Source organism: Dama dama, chromosome 21 (assembly GCF_033118175.1).
Source record: "Dama dama isolate Ldn47 chromosome 21, ASM3311817v1, whole genome shotgun sequence".
Lineage (NCBI taxonomy): Eukaryota > Metazoa > Chordata > Mammalia > Artiodactyla > Cervidae > Dama > Dama dama.
The window spans coordinates 36813673-36830956 of NC_083701.1; the positions used below are offsets into that span (position 1 = coordinate 36813673).

A 17284-nucleotide genomic window follows, 5' to 3' on the forward strand; every position below is an offset into this window, starting at 1 on the left:
TTAGTCAAACATTTCACCATCCTATACTTTAAGGGTAATATAAATGGTGAAACAGACTAAAATTTTAAAAATAAGCTGTATCTAAGTCATTAGAATCCTTTAAATAAATAACATCTTTAAGAAGAGAACAAGTAAATAGTTTACAGCCTCTGTCACATTAAAGTATATGTCTTATGGGACTTCCTTGGTGGTCCAGCGTTTAAAATTCCGTGTTCCCAATGCAGGGGGTGCAGGTTTGATCCCTGGTCAGTGAACTAAAATCTGGCATGCCGCACAGCATAGCCAAAATATATATATATATATATATGTATCTGTTCCTTAAATGACTGCGGATCATGGAATAAAGAAGATACATTTGTCATGGATCAGAACAAGCTTCAGAATATGAGGAGGTTTCTTAAAACCTCACTTCTCCAGTAGAGTATTTTATAACACTAGGGTTCTTGAAATTAGTACTAAAACTAATCACATTTAAATCGCTAAGCTAAGAGAGGCCACTAAAATCTACCTAGGATGTCAAACTACTGGGGAGGAACTTTAGCTGGACCCACAGACTGAAACATTACATATTCATGATGGTTATATGGCTAATAAAGAATCTATGAGTAAAAGTTCAATATGGAGACAAATAATGACCCAAACCCACGTCTACCTTTTCCCTAAGTAAGAAGAGAATCACTAAGAAAGAAAAAATTCATTTGTTAACAGAGGGAACACAGTTTCCTAGTTTTGGCTTCCAAAAAAAAAAAAACCAAGTTGTTAACCTATCTTGGGTCAAGACAAGTATAAGTACAGGTCTATAAAAGGCAGTCAAAGAACACAGTATGGTCAACCTCTTGGCTACAATATCTGTGGCAAAATTACGGCCTAAAAAAAATCTTATCATAAACCACTTAAACTTTTTCTGGAACTAGAGAAGACCCTACTAAAATTATACCCTCAAATATAATATACAAATTAGCAGTTCCAAAGAGGTGACACCTGCCGTGGCTAACTTCACTGGGCCCTGGAAATTGTGAATGAGAGAACTGCATTAGAGGGTCACTTGGTTTTCCCCAAAGTATAAAAACTATCACATTTTATTAGAAATCACTCCCTGAAAATTCCCAGGGACAGAAGACTAGAAGTAAAGGAACACAGTAAGAGGTGAGTAGATATGAAGTGGGATTCCACCTCCAAGAAAAACAAAAATAAATCAGTTAAGTTTGAGTCTCAACAGTTTAGGGAATTAAAAGTTTTCCTCCGATTCAAGAAAGATTACACAGTAGATCACACAACTGCTATCCTACAAAAAATAAAGGGCAAAGAATTAACCTGAAAGTTTGGACTCAGGAATTTAGAAAGTGGTTGTATAACACTAAAAGGTAGTACAAATAAAAAGGTTCACAACTAACAGAGGTAAACCTACAGATACATATTAAGCAAGGAGAAAAGGAATTGTTATACTAGTCTGAGATAATTTTGTGTTCCTATCCCCTTATAATCCTTATTGTCCTATGGGAAATGTTCCAGTTGAATGGAACCAGAAAGTACTCTATACTTTTATAAAAAAAGACATTCCTCCCCAAATTACCATCTCATCAGTCTACTGGACATACTATCTAAACATTATGTCAATTTAGTTCTTATAAGTCTAGTTTTCTGGAGCCAATACTCAATAGTCATCTTAAACTATACTATTCAGTTATCTATCACCTTAAGGAAAATGTTTTAGGAACCACAGATCTACACTCCCATCTGTGAAAAGCGATCATTTAAGAAACTAAGTCATAAAAAAAAAAAAAAAAAAAGGAAACTAAGTCATTTACATTTAATATTGATCCCAGGAAATAGGTATTATTAATGATTCTCACTGAAATATTTTTATGATGTCATAAAGAGGTTTTTTTTTTTTTTTAATCTTTTTCAAGAACAATTACATTTGCTTTATGATACAGAACTCAGGTTCAATCATTAATCTGTGCACTTGACTGGGTACAGATCTATTTTCTAAGGAAAATTCTAGATCTGAATTGTAGATTAATTCCTCAGTCCTTTTGTATGCTGAGAAGAATTGTCTTATTACCTATTTTGGTTAGGTCCCTTTATTTTTTTTAACCCTTTTCATAGCTCAACTGATTTTTCAAAGCATATAGACCCCTACCTTAACTGGCAACACAGAATATTTGCATTCCAGTGCAGGTATGACCTTAATTCCTTAGTGAATAGAAAGTAAAAGAGTTCTGGGCAACAGGTTGACAGTCAAGTTCAAGTAATTAACAAAACAGAATATATATTCACACACCAGTGACTTTTTACACTTTAATAAGTTACTGCGTGCTAGAGAAAAACCTCAAAAGAAGTGTAATGTAAGGTGTGGTGTGTACAAAGACAGTAACACTGGGGTAGGATGACTGGCCTAATTTTCAAGGTGTCCTAATAATGTGGAAGATCACAAATTTAAACTTGGGCTTCTTTTCAACATTGGTGTTGGGCAGCTCAATTGTGGTATGTCAGCTGAGTCCTTCTCGTCTAAACAAAAGGAGATCAACTCAATTTCAGATTTGCTGTTTTTCATTAATAATGACTCCACTGTACATCCTGGAAGCCCCTTCTAAGGTGCACATATGTCACTAATCTGAACCCAAATCTCTCTTGCCTCTTTGATTACACCTGACAAACATCCTGTCCCATGCTCACCCAAGTATGATGGTCAGCACCACAGAGAATGGCTGTGAAGTTTGACACCTGAGGCTTACAATTCTGCGTGGTTTCTAGAAACCGAATGATAAGTGTTTTGGTGAGTTCTTCCAACATCAAGCAAGCCTTTGCTTAGTCTCTGATCTTTTGTTTACCATTGCAGGTCACATCTTGACATTGCTCTGATCTTGCAATCCTTTCAGAACTAAGGTGATGATAAGAAAATAACTAGAGCCCATATTTCTTGGTAACTCGCATTCTAAGGAGAATACAACCATTAAAGATCTTTTGGAACTAAAGCAGCTAAGCAGAAAAATGTAAGCTGAAATTTCCAAAGTTTCAAAACAAAGCTGATGTGGTTTTGCTTAATGAATGAGTATGATTACCTTTTTTGATAAGATTTTTCCAAATGCAACTACAGTGCCAAGGTGAACTATTTCTCATGTTGTTTGTAACTGTTATCGTGGAATGTAGAAAAGAGAAGACAATAGAAATTAAACAGCTGAAGTGCTTTAGCTGTGGAAAGATAAAGGCAGAGTTCAAGGAGAGGCCCTGTACCCAACCGCCGGAGTGACAGGGTGGGGGCTCTACCATCTCCAAGTGAAATGGACACTACCCTGCACTGATTTCGTATGACAGTCGTTCATGGAGGAAAACCATCCATTTAACAGAGAATGCAGGAGAGGAATGATGCAGGCATACAAGGTTCAAGCCAAGAGCAGAAAACTATCGAAGTAAGAATCGGGGGGTGGAGGAAGGTGGGTGGGGGTGAGTGTTTTCCAGTGTCTTGACTCTTTGCGACCCAACAGACTGGCAGGCAAGAATACAGGAGTGGTTTGCAATTTCCTCCTCCAGGGAATATTCCCAACCCGAGTACTGAACCCACATCTCATGCATTTCCTGCACTGGCAGATGGGATTTTCTACCACTGGGAAGCCCAAGAACAAACTGAGGATGTTTTAAACAAGATTATCTGTAAATGAAAAAAAGTATCTGTATCTGCAACAGGAAACAAGATCAATAAAGTAACGGTTTAGTTGAATTAGAAACAGGTGCCTTTCTAAAATGGCTAATTCATATGGGGGCAGGGATATTTTCAATCTGTTTATTGGGAAGATGAATTCCTACACAAACTCTGTACTATTTTACATTAAGTAAAAGGTTAATTTAGTTTAAAAAGCCTTTAAAAAAATTCTTCGCTAACTTGGAGATGATCCATCCTTAAACCATTAAGACTTTTCTACTTCAGTTTTAAAAATACAGATTTCTCAAGTAACACATAAAAACGACTATGAAAAACGTCTATGAAGTATATTTTAAAGAATTATTATATTTCCTGACTTATTATGCAAGCTTTCTTATTCAAAACCAGGGAGTAAGAAATTCTAGAAGTATTCTTAAGTAAAGGCCTTCTCTTAAGTCCTTTCAACATAACAAGACAGCATTAGAGAGCTTCAAAGATGATGATCTTTTTGAAATTTCCCTATGGAATAGAAAAGAAAATGGGAATATAATGTCTAACAATGGGGTGGGACAGAGTGGAAAAGAGGACTATACTTTCAAAATATACGTATTTTCTAAATTCCATCATTCTAAGACAATTTCTTCTCAAGCTTAACAACAACAAAAACTTAAAAGTGGTTTTAAAACACTGGGGGGGGGGGGGCGGGGGGGAAACACCGTGGAAAAGATAATAGGGGAATTTTTCTATTATTAGTGAGGCTGGGTCTGAAATAGCATGACTACTATCTTGGCAACTTTGACATTTTATTTTTTTATTTTTATTTGCAACTTTGACATTTTAAAAAATGTTTGATGTAGTTGGGTTTCTCAACATTATTGATTGACTTATCTTAGTCTCTGATAATTTAAAGAACTTATGAAAGGTAAAGGGGACTGTGACACTCAAGGAGTGTTTTTGGTTTTTTTTGGAAAAGGTTTTTTGTAAAGGTACAGAGGGAAGAGACAACTCAGTGCTTAGTCCTAAAAGGCAAGAGGATGTGAAAGAAAGAGAAGCTGTTGTTTTCTTAAAAGATTAACCTGCTACATCAGATATGCAGATGATACCACCCTGATGGTGCAAAGCAAAGAAGAGCCTCTTGATGAAAGTCAAAGAGGAGAGTGAAAAAGTCAGCTTAAAACTCAACATTCAGAAAACTAAGATCATGGCATCTGGTCCCATCACTTCATGGGAAATAGATGGGGAAACAATGGAAACAATGAAGTGACAGACTTCATTTTTGGGGACTCCAAAATCACTGCAGATGCGAGTGCAACAATGAAATTAAAAGATGCTTGCTCCTTGGAAAAAAAGTTATGACCAACCTAGATAGCATATTAAAAAGCAGAGACATTACTTAACCAACAAAGGTCCGTTTAGTCAAGGCTATCGTTTTTCCAGTAGTCATGTATGGATGTGAGAGTTGGACTATAAAAAAAGCTGAGCACTAAAGAATTGATGCTTTTGAACTGTGGTGTTGGAGAAGACTCTTGAGAGTCCCTTGGACTGCAAGGAGATCCAACCAGTCCATCCTAAAGGCAATCAGTCCTGAATATTCATTGGAAGGACTGATGCTGAAGCTGAAACTACAATAATTTGGCCATGTGATGCGAAGAACTGACTCATTTGAAAAGACCCTGATGCTGGGAAAGACTGAAAGCGGGAGAAGGGGACAACAGAGGATGAGATGGTTGGATGGCATCACCGACTCAATGGACATGAGTTTGAGTAAACTCCGGGAGTTGGTGATGGACAGGGAGGCCGAGTGTGCTGCAGTCCATGGGTCGCAAAGAGTCGGACACGACTAAGTTGAACTGAACTTGCTATACCACCAGGCTTCCCTGGTGGCTCAGATGGTAAAGAATCTGCCTGCAATGCAGGAAAGCCAGGTTGATCCCTGGGTCAGAAAGATCCCCTGGAGAAGGGAATGGCAACCCACTCCAGTGTTCTTGCCTGGAGAACTCCACATACAGAAGAGCCTGATGGGCTACAGTCTACGGAGTTGCCAGAGTCAGACTCGACCGAGCGACTACCAATGCTATACCACCAGCAAATAAGACAAGTTTTGTTAAGCTCTTAATCCTCCTCCTTCAACACCACACTCATTTTATAAAACTGCCAATAAGTTTCACAATATTAAAATTTAATTATTTTACTGTTTTGAACTTTTTTGCCCATGATTGTAATTAATTTATTCTTGAGTAGCAATTATAAATGGTCTTTATTATTACAAAGCTATGTTTTTCACAATTTTATTTTTTAACTTTACATTGACTGTGATTTGAGGTTTTTTCCCAAGCTTTTATATACGATTTACATTTTCACATATCTAAATGTTTAATCTGTGACTCCTTTTAAGTTCAGAAGTTCTTTCTTCCTTCCTCCAGAGCTGATACCCAACTTAAAAAAGATATTTGTCTACTGTATGTAGTTTTTAAAATGCTTATTAACTCAATCCAAAGGAAATATTTTCTATATGAAAAGATAAATTTTTCTTTCCCAAAATGGTTTTTGGGAAATATTTTCTATATGAAAAGATAAAATCTTCTTTCCCCAAAATACCAATTTTCTAACAGGATTACTTACTAAATAATTTTTCCCTTCTCATTGGTTTGTGATTCATTTATTTATCACATATTCAAAACTTATATACAAAAAGGCCTAGAAAAGAGTAATTCTATTTTGATGTCTGTTCTTACCCTATTATCTTTTGGTGTTTGGTAGACTTATCCTCCTTCAATATCTTAATTAAAAAAAAAAAACCTTTCTCATCTTTCTTCCAAACCTTAAAAGCACCCATTCTATCATTCTACTGAATTTCTACTGAACTACACATTAAACCAATAATTTGTAAAGAATATACATTTTTATATTTCAAAATAACTTTACGGTTTCTTTTTTTCTGTTTTTAATTTCAAACACCTCTTTGAGGAAGCAGTTTAGAAAAGGTGCTAGCAGCCTTCAATTATTAAGCTATCATCACCCAACAAAAACAGAAATTAAAATATTAAAAACAATGTATTCATAAAGCTACAATCAGTAGAACCTCAGATTTTTTTTAGGGATAACTGTTAGATTAGGAAGAGCTTTCTTTAAGTTAATAGGCCATCTCTAACAATAAGACATTCCACCCGCCAGCAAGAGCACCACAACGGAGTACACTGGCATCACAACTTCTATCTCCAGTAACAGGTTTCCAAATAGGCTAGTTCTAATTTGATTTATTATTATTAAGTACTTCTTTTTTATAATAAAATAGTAGGGCAGAATATTCAAGCAATTTTAGATTCTACTTGTATGATGGCCATGATTTTATGTGCTCCATTAACAATCTGGTCTAACTTATCCACAACATCCATTACATAATTCCTTCTTTTTCCCAGATTTATAATCTTTCAAACATAAATACTGAAAAATTATCATTCTAAATAAAACTGCTTACCATGATACCACCATTTTGTTTTCTTTGGATTCTTGTTACATGTTCGAACATAAAAAGAATTATCTGGTGGTCGTCTCTGAAATGAAAAAGTTTAAATAGATAAGTTACAAAACAGGAAAACATAAGGAGATAGTTTTAATAAAACCTCTAGGCAAAATTATTATAGAATGTATAAGAAACAATATAAATGCTGATGTCACACTGAAAAAAAATATATTCCAGAAAATGTAGCCTCTAAAACACTGAAATTTTTTTTTTTTTCAAAACAGATATGCATATGTGATTTGGGTTAGCTTCCAGTGGAATTACTAGAGAATGACAATCAACCATAGTGGCAGCATAACCTAGGTTCTAAAGAATTCTAGTTTTATTTATCTTGTCTCCCTAGAAGTAATTTAATAATTATTTTTATGAGCTAATCAAAAGTCTACCTAACTAGCTTTGTCTGAGAAATTCTAGCAATTTATAAACAAAGGATTATTGCTTTCCTGTAAAAAAAAGTATAGTTAAGGAGAACCCAAAGGATTCAGTTTCCAAAATGTATGTAAGAGGAAAAGAAGCGGGAGATACATTAGCATTTCTGCTATGCATATGTCCAGACCAGCACACTATTAGAAACATATGGCAGCTCTACAGGGGAGCTCCATCAGAAATAGTGATGCCAGCAACAGTGAAGACAGGTTGTAAAATAATGTTCTTGAAAACTATTAGATGTTGAACAAACACAAGAAATATGTGCCTCTTTACAAAGATTTGGAAACATGTGAAATGTGTATTAAAGCCACTGAAGGCAGGTTAGTAGATATATGATAGGTCCAACTAAACAGCAATGCTGAACAGGACTACTGATGTAGCAGGAATCAAAACTGACAGTCTCACTTGATGCATCCAAAATCCATATACAAAACTATGATCTAACTCTTATGAGATAGCAATAACAGTAATTTAACAGAAAGAGTAGAGCATAAGACACTGAACAACTATTCCAAGATTATCCAGTTTATACAGTTAGAGAAAATTCCTGAAAAATTACCATGAAATTAGATGCCTACTTCAAAGAATAGATGGTCTGCTATTGTTTGTCCTGTAAAGTCATAACCTGTGCTCGTGTGGAATAAGCTGCTACTGCTGCTACAATTTTATAAACTCATTTATCACAACCCAATCCTCAAAAAACAAAAGACAGAGGAAAAATTCATTCTATTTGCTTTTATCAAGAATATAAGCAAATTAGTAAGTGACTAGGAGATATGTTTCTTAAAAAAATAAAGTAAGGATACAAAAAACTGGATTAGCTAAATTGTTTTAAGAATGGAATACAAGCTGGAAAGTTTGGACTATCTGTATCACAAGATCACTGAGACTAAAGTGTAGGTTACTGAAAGCCCCCTGGTCTCAATACCAGAAATGATCTTTAATCTGTGGACATAATGGAATTTAAAAGCCTTCAGTCTAGGGAACCATTCTTGACTATGAAAAAGGAAATTGGAATAGAAGAATTATGACTAAAATATGCCTCTGGTAAAATTAAAATTTGTATTCTGAGAGTTGACTATTAAAGTGAAATTCATATATCCATGTCCACTACAGAATAAAACTCACCTGTTTAACAGAATAATTTTCAGTGAATTTTAAAAGACTTTTTCAAGCTTGTTTCACGCTAGATTCCTCTCAGTGCCAGAGCATGTTTCCTCTTCATCTTAGTAACCTGGTACTTAGCACAGTACAACAGCACATAGTAGGGCCCTAATAATGTCTGAATTTTATCATTTTTCACAAAACTAATACTGTCAGAATCTAACTTCCATATTATCATTTTGGTTGAATGAAGTAAAATTTATAGTTTATATTATATAATATAGTTTGTCAATAATTTAAATGGAATGATTAGTCTTACACTAACTATGCAAGAAACACTAAGAGACAACTAGAAAGTGAGGGGAAAGATGAGGGTTAGAAACGGATAAAGGAGTTAGAGAACAAAATCATTTTCTAGTTTTTAATAGTAAATCACTGCATTTAAATGTAAACAGATCTAATAAGCATAAGGCACATGTAAGAACTATGCACAAACACCACTTGCATTAATCTTAACTTCTCTTATTAAATCCTATAGTTACTACCTCATCTTTCTATAGGCATTAAAATTAAGAGAAACCTTTGTAAACTGCTCTGCCCCACACCTAAATTTAAAGTCTGTATGTGTGTTGGGGTTGGAGGCAGGGAGAGGAGAAAATATGGAAGCAATAAATGAATAAAGCTTGTTTCCAAGCCCTTGGGGTTAACAAAAGCTCAAGTGTAGCCTAAAATGCAGCCAAGGAAAGCCAACAACTAAGAGGAAATTCAAGTTAAAAGGTGATATTAACATTAGATAATATGTACCCTCTTGCATCTATTCTAAGATGTACATTTTTTTTCTTAATATTTTACCCATATGGGGATCGTCTTTTGACTAAGGGTATGTGATAGTTTAACTGCAAGAAGTTTCTTTCTTTCTCTTGTGGTACATAAAATATTAAAGGCTCTCACATTAGAATTTATAAATATATACGCAATTTAACCCATTATTTCCCATTCTTATTTGAACAAATTTTTTTAAAATAAACTGAACACCAGGAAACCTCCCATGGAGCTCACACTCTAAGAAACTCACCTTGCAAACAAGTGGCTTAAGAGTGTTTCAAAATCTAGATAAGCTACCATTTAAAAATAAAGTACTCTCTTCAACATTCTCTAAATAGTAATTTAGTAAAAGTGACAGTTCAAATGGAAAAACAGCCCTGCTACAATAAATGAATAACCCTACAACTCCCTGATCTCCAAGATAAATTCATTTCTCCTTTAAACAGAATACAAAACAAAACCCTCCCCTCACCATGGAGAAGAGAAGCTTTAAAATGTAGAAATACAAGAATATTGAGACACTAACCCTCAAGCAGGAATGACAAAGAGGGCTGGAAACAGAGAGGATTTAGACACTTTAAAAGGGTATTCTAAATTTAACTCACATGAATTTCCTTTCTGGTCTTTTCCCTCTTTCTCTATCACACAGAATCTGTAGATTAGTAAAGGAGAATACGAGGAAAAGTTCTGAAAATTCTATTAGTGATTTAGTCCGCCACCTTCAGTCTAGTCTTTACGATAGGAGAGCTCCGGTTCCTGGAAAATTCCCTAAAGGAGGCTGATAGGGTGGAAACCAGCAGAGAGGCGAAGGGAGCTAGGAGGACTGTTTCTGGGGCTTCCCACAATGAAATCTAGAAGCCATAATTTCTTATACACTTTTGCCCTGTGCATGCCTACAGAAATAAAACTTGGATTATTTAAGAACATCCGAAGGAATTTCCTATTTAAGAAATATAAAGTCTGATGTCTATTATCAAATTATTTTCCAATCTACTACTAAACATCCTCTATAACTTCATAGTAAAAAGCATCAAGTACTTTCTTCAAATAAATTTTATATTAAAATAGTTTCTCTACCTGAACTAAAAGAAGAGCTATTACCTGAATAGTTCTGAAAAGTCCTACCTTTTCTTTGCAGCTGGAAAGCATGCTAATAATGCTAAGACAAACTGACTGGACTGAGAGCGCTGGGGACCAGTCTTCTGTTAGAATGGATAAACAGATATGACCATTGCTATAAACATGAGGATGAACAGGAATATTTTCACCAGTAAACATGACCTAAGAAAGAACAAAATTCCATTAATTTTATCTGTATTACCAAAAAATAAAATATTCTCCATATAAGTTAATATTTTAAAAACCAAATTGAAAACAAACAAAATCAATGCCAGGAACAAGATAAACAACTGCTTGTAGTTTATTTTATATTTCAGCTGTTTTTTACAAATTACTTTTAAATTTTCTAAATTACCAAGCATTTTTACATGAGTGAAAGAAAACTATATGTACAAGAATGGTTTTTCAAATTCTACTCATTGTTCTCCACATACAGAAATCCAATACACTAAAATTCCAAATCCAAGTATCCAATTTTAGGACAATATGAATTACATGTGATAGGAACACTCCTCCTACTGACAACAATGCTATTATCTAAGGGGCCATATACATAAAAGGAAATGACTGCTATATATTCTACCTCATCTAAACTCAAACTTCCAGTATGATGAGCACAAACTCCCACTTATTAAGGAGCAAAGACCTATGTGCTTGGATGAAAAAGCAAGGGTTGAATGAGTCTCCCAATTATTTGCTCTTTTCCTCTGCTTTTTCTTTTACTCAATTCTTCTACCAGTTTTCTCCTTTATCCATCTTGCCTCAGCACTGTTTTGAAAGATAATAAATCTATTATTTCCTTCCTTAGCCCTAATACATTCAGAATACCAATAGTGCTGCTTCTGAAACATATCTGTCTAAGCATCTGAACAGGCAGGAGTAAATTCATATATTCCAAGGAATCTGTAAGCACAGGTCAAACTAGATCAAAGCAGAAGTCTCATATATAACAATGCCTGGATATATGTTAGTTCATAATAAATCACTCTGATATAAAATTAACCATCAATCCTCTAAGTGAATTTTACACTGCAGTATGATGCACCATTTTTACTGTTGCAGCAATTCTTAGCAATCCTTCTTACTTCTTGATCAGCATCCTCACCCCGTTTAAAAGTTTCTGCCTGTGCCTCCTGTCATTTAGGATCTTGGTTTCCTGACCAGAGATGGAACTCAGGCCCCCTGCAGTGCAAACATGGAGTCCTAGCCACTGAACTGCCAGGAAAAGTCCCCCCACCTGGCTCTTAGGGGGGAAAAAAAAATCACCTGGAGATCTGGCTAAAAGTACAAATTCAAGAGCCCCACTTTCACAGATTCTGATTCACTAGGTATGATGATATTTTTATAAGACTCAAGTGGTAAAGAACTTGCCTGCCAATGCAGAAAACATAAGAGACATGGGTTTGATCCCTGGGTTGGGAAGATCCCCTGGAGAAGGGAATGGCTACCCACTCCAGTATTCTTGCCTGGAGAATCCCATGGACACAGGAGCCCGGCAGGCTACAGTTCATGGGATTGCAAAGAGTTGGACACGACTGAAGTGTCTTAGCACATCAAATATAAACTAGTAGTTCCCAAACCAGACTTAACAGTAAGTATATCTCAGCCCCACAAACTGCCTCATACTTGAATACAGCAAAATCTTCATAAGGAAAAAACCCTACCTTAAGTGATGAAAAACTGATGAAATATATTGCTCTAGGTATATTCCCCGCCCCCCCCCCCCACTTTTTTTTCCTTTATAGAGCAGAAGAGAGCCAGTGAAAAAAAGTGTGGCCACAATAAAGTATGCTATATTTTAATACAGGATACATTATAGTAAATTACCATAAGTTAGGTTTTGCTTTTAAATATCTACCTACAAATCTGATTTTATTAGAATTTTACAAATACCTACATTTAACAAAGGACACTTTCATATGAGTAGGTGTCTTCTAATATTTCTACTGCTAACATATGGGACCCATTTCCTTGGCTGAAGCTAATGTAAGATTCCAACAACACAAGACAAGACTCTATACATGGACATCACCAGACGGTCAATACCAAAATCAGACTCATTATATTCTTTGCAGACAAAGATGAAGAAGCTCTATACAGTCAGCAAAAACAAGACTGGGAGCTGACTGTGGCTCAGATCAGGAACTCCTTATTGCCAAATTCAGACTTAAATTGAAGGAAGTAGAGAAAAACCACTAGACCATTCAGGTATGACCTAAATCAAATCCCTTACGATTATACAGTGGAAGTAACAAATAGATTCAGGGGTTAGATCTGATAGACAGAGTGCCTGAAGAACTATGGATGAGGTTCATGACACTGTACAGGAGGCAGTGATCAAGATCATCCCCAAGAAAAAGCAATGCAAAAAGGCAAAATGGTTGTCTGAGGAGGGCTTACAAATAGCTGAGAAAAGAGAAGTGGAAGGCAAAGGAGAAAAGGAAAGATATACCCATGTGAATGCAGAGTTCCAAAGAACAGCAAGGAGAGATAAGAAAGCCTTCCTCAATGACCAATGCAAAGAAATAGAGGAAAACAATAGAATGGGAAAGACTAGAGATCTCTTCAAGAAAATCAGAGATACCAAGGGAATATTTCACACAAAGCTGAGCACAATAAAAGACAGAAATGGTATGGACCTAACAGAAGCAGAAGATATTAAGAAGAGCTGGCAAGAATACACAGAAGAACTATACAAAAAAGATCTTCATGACCCAGATAACCAGGATGGTGTGATCACTCACCTACAGCCAGACATCCTGGAATGAAAAGTCAAGTGCGCCTTAGGAAGCATCACCACGAACAAAGCTAGTGGAGGTGATGGAATTCCAATTAAGCTATTTGAAATCTTAAAAGATGATGCTGCGAAAGTGCTGCACTCAATATGCCAGCAAATCTGGAAAACTCAGCAGTGGCCACAGGATCGGAAAGGTCAGTTTTCATTCCAATCCCAAAGAAAGGCAATGCCAAAGAATGTTCAAACTACTGCACAACTGCACTCATCCCACAAGCTAGCAAGTAATGCTCAAAATTTTCCAAGCCAGGCTTCAACAGTATGTGAACTGTGAACTTCCAGATGTTCAAGCTGGATTTAGAAAGGCAGAGGAACCAGAGATCAAACTGCCAACATCTGCTAGATCATCAAAAAAGCAAGAGAGTTGCAGAAAAACATCTATTTCTGCTTTATTGACTATGCCAAAGCCTTTGACCATGTGGATCACAACAAACTGTGGAGAATTCTGAAAGAGATGGGAATACCAGACCATCTGACCTGCCTCCGGAGGAATCTGTATGCAGGTCAGGAAGCAACAGTTAGAACTACAAACTGGTTCCAAATTGGGAAAGGAGTATGTCAAGGCTATATATTGTCACCCTGCTTATTTAACTTATATGCAGAGTACATCATGCGAAATGCCAGATTGGATGAAGCACAAGCTGAAATCAAGATTGCCAGGAGAAATATCAATAACCTCAGACATGCAGATGATACCACCCTTTTGGCAGAAAGTGAAGAAGCACTAAAGAGCCTCACAGAAGAGAGTAAAAAAGCTGGCTTAGAATTCAACATTCAGAAAACTAAGATCATGGCATCTGGTTCCATCACTTCATGGCAAACAGATGGGGAAACAATGGAAACAGTGACAGACTTCATTTTTTTGGGCTCCAAAATCACTGCAGATGGTGAGTGCAGCAATGAAATTAAAAGACGCTTGCTCCTTGGAAGGAAAGTTATGACCAATCTAGACAGCACATTAAAAAGCAGAGACATTACTTTGCCAACAAAGGTCTGTCTGGTCAAGGCTATGGTTTTTCCAGTAGTCATGTATGGATGTGAGAGCTGGACTATAAACAAAGCTGAGCGCTGAAGAATTGATGCTTTTGAACTGTGGTGTTGGAGAAGACTCACGAGAGTCCCTTGGACTGCAAGGAGATCCAACCAGCCCATCCTAAAGGAGATTAGTCCTGGGTGTTCATTGGAAGGACTGATGTTGAAGCTGGAATGCCAATACTCTGGCCACGTGATGCAAAGAACTGACTCACTGGAAAAGACCCTGATGCTGGGAAAGATTGAAGGCGTGAGGAGAAGGGGATGAGAGAGGATGAGACGGTTGGATCACTGACGTGACGGACATGAATTTGAGTAGGCTCCAGGGGTTGGTGATGGACAGGGAGGCCTGGAGTGCTGTAGTCCATGGGGTTGCAAAGAGTCGGACATGACTGAGTGACTGAACTGAACTGAATATAAGATAGGAAGAGGAATTTTTTCTCAAAGGAATGACTTTATACACTGCATTTTTTTTGTCCTTTAAATTCTGGACATCCACTCTCCATTTTCATGAAGCTGCTGCTGCTAAGTCGCTTCAGTTGTGTCCAACCCTGTGTGACCCAATAGATGGCAGCCTACCAGGCTCCTCTGTCCCTGGGATTCTCCAGGCAAGAACACTGGAGTGGGTTGCCATTTCCTTCTCCAATGCATGAAAGTGAAAAGTGAAAGTGAAGTCGCTCAGTCGTGTCCGACTGTTAGTGACCCCATGGACTGCAGCCTACCAGGCTCCTCCGTCCATGGGAGTTTCCAGGCAAGAGTACTGGAGTGGGTTGCCATTGCCTTCTCCGATTTCCATGGAGAGCTAAAGTAAACCTGATAACTAAAAGGAAAAGTCTTAAAACAAGAGATATCACGTTACTTGTCCTGCCCAATTGCAGAAGACCCCCTGAGAGACTTGGGCACAGCTGTGTTTGAAGGACCATTTACATCAATTACACCTATCAGTAACAATGTTCTCAAAGGCTCAGTCATGTCTGACTCTTTATAATCCTATGGACTGTACCCCACCAGGCTCCTCTGTTCATGGGATTGTCCTGGCAAAATACTGGAGTGGGTTGCCATTTTCTCCTCCAGGGGATCTTCTTGGCCCAGGGATCAAACCCAAGTCTCCTGAGCAGACGGAAATAAATTAGATCTCAACAATGCTTAAAAAAGGAGGGGGGGGGGTGTATTTTACACCTGCTGCATTAGGACAAATGTAGCCAATCTAAAACTTTCCAACAACCCACAACATGTGAAGTGATTCGTTGCACATGGTACAGGTAACCCCTAGGAGTTTGTCTAAACATGGAAAGGCTGAGTTTCCATGCCAAAGAATTCCTGAAATATAAGAAAAAACTTTTTTCAACAGTTCATTCATGTAAAAGTCTGGTAAGCTGTCTGCACAGACAATTTTGATGTAAGCTTTGCTATTCTGGTTCTCTGCACGTCACACAAGTGTAAACACTGCTGAAGTTCTTCAAGGCCACACTCTTAACTGTCCTTGTTTATTTAATATGCAGTACAAGCCAGAGGAATTAATGGACATTTCAAGCTTTTTTAATGCAGCTGAATAGGTTCTAAAAACTTAAGAGTCTTTAAACTTTTCAGAGCTCAAAATCTATTTTGGGGGGGCTGGGGGGAGTCGCAAATAGCTGATAAACTATCTAACACAGATGTGACAAGAAAACTGAATACAATGAATTTGAAACCAAAGGAGAAAAAGAGTTTTGCAAACCTATTTTTTAAACAATTTATTCAGATTCAAAGTAGTCATTCAGATTAAACAGCAACCAGAGTGCACATATTCCCCATTATGCAAATCAAATTGAGTAAAATGGAATTACAGACTTTCAAGAACAAGCTATTTAATGGAAAAAAATTTAGAAAAGGATCTTAGATCTAATGCATGTGAACCACATCTGAAATTCTGAGTCTGCATAAGAAGCAGCCCTCAAATGTCTCTAAATTTTCCAAATACCCCACTATCAGTGTGGTTCAAATTCGAGAGCAGATGAGAGCTGAGAAAGAACTATGCTTTTGGAGGTAAGAATGCATTTCCCACATACAACCTAAAATTTTAAGCAAGTCAACCTCAGGGTAACCTTTGGGTACTAAATGTAGTATTTGTTCATAAAACTACTAAGATCTAAACTGAATGCTACCAACAGTGATAATATAAAGGGTGGATATTAGCCAACTGTTTCTAATATGAAATTCATGTTACTCATCATACCTGAGGACTTTAAACATCAAGCTCAATACTTACTGACCTCACAGTACTGAGATCTTACCACAATGCAGGCATACTAATGTATTCAGACTAATGCTCTACAAGTGATTAGAAAGTCAGACACTGAATATGGTATGTGAAGATAGGTCAAAATACAATATACATAGAATGAGCTATACAAAACAGGCTATAATTATAAAAGCCAGTCTACAATAAGGACACCAAGGTTTCTATAGGGACAATAAGAGGGAATGTTTTCTTTGATTAAAATTGCAAGTAGATGAGAATACTTAAAGGGCAACTACAAAAACTGAACATACAAGTAGACAGTTTCATAAACTAATCTAATTATGAATAATATATATGACATAGTCAGTCTAGCATAAATGATAAATATCTGACAAAAGTGGTTGGGGACAAGAATTTTAGAATAGTTTTCAATTCAATTCTCCCCTTTTTAGTCATCTAATATGTATCAGTGGAATGAATATTAATAGCTTTCACAAAGCAGCGAGAATCAGACCACAAACAAAAGGATGAAGACATTATTTGCCAAAATGTTTCTAAAGTTTTATAATCAAGGCAAGTATATTTTTTAGCATC

At 36.6% G+C, this 17284-nt stretch overlaps 1 protein-coding gene across 3 annotated transcripts in view; it reads right to left on the minus strand.

Annotated features, from left to right (window-relative positions):
- Positions 1-17284, minus strand: part of UBE2W (ubiquitin conjugating enzyme E2 W) — an 88419-nt gene that overhangs the window by 31049 nt on the left and 40086 nt on the right. For all 3 annotated transcript variants that reach the window (XR_009689549.1, XM_061123499.1, XM_061123500.1), the window contains exons 4-5: positions 10650-10805; positions 7122-7197 (exon numbers count right to left, since the gene is read on the minus strand). Coding sequence is in view for 2 of the 3 variants with exons in the window: in XM_061123499.1 (XP_060979482.1) it covers positions 7122-7197; positions 10650-10805 (232 nt within the window). In the remaining variant the exon portion in view is untranslated. The remainder of the gene's footprint in view (positions 1-7121; positions 7198-10649; positions 10806-17284) is intronic.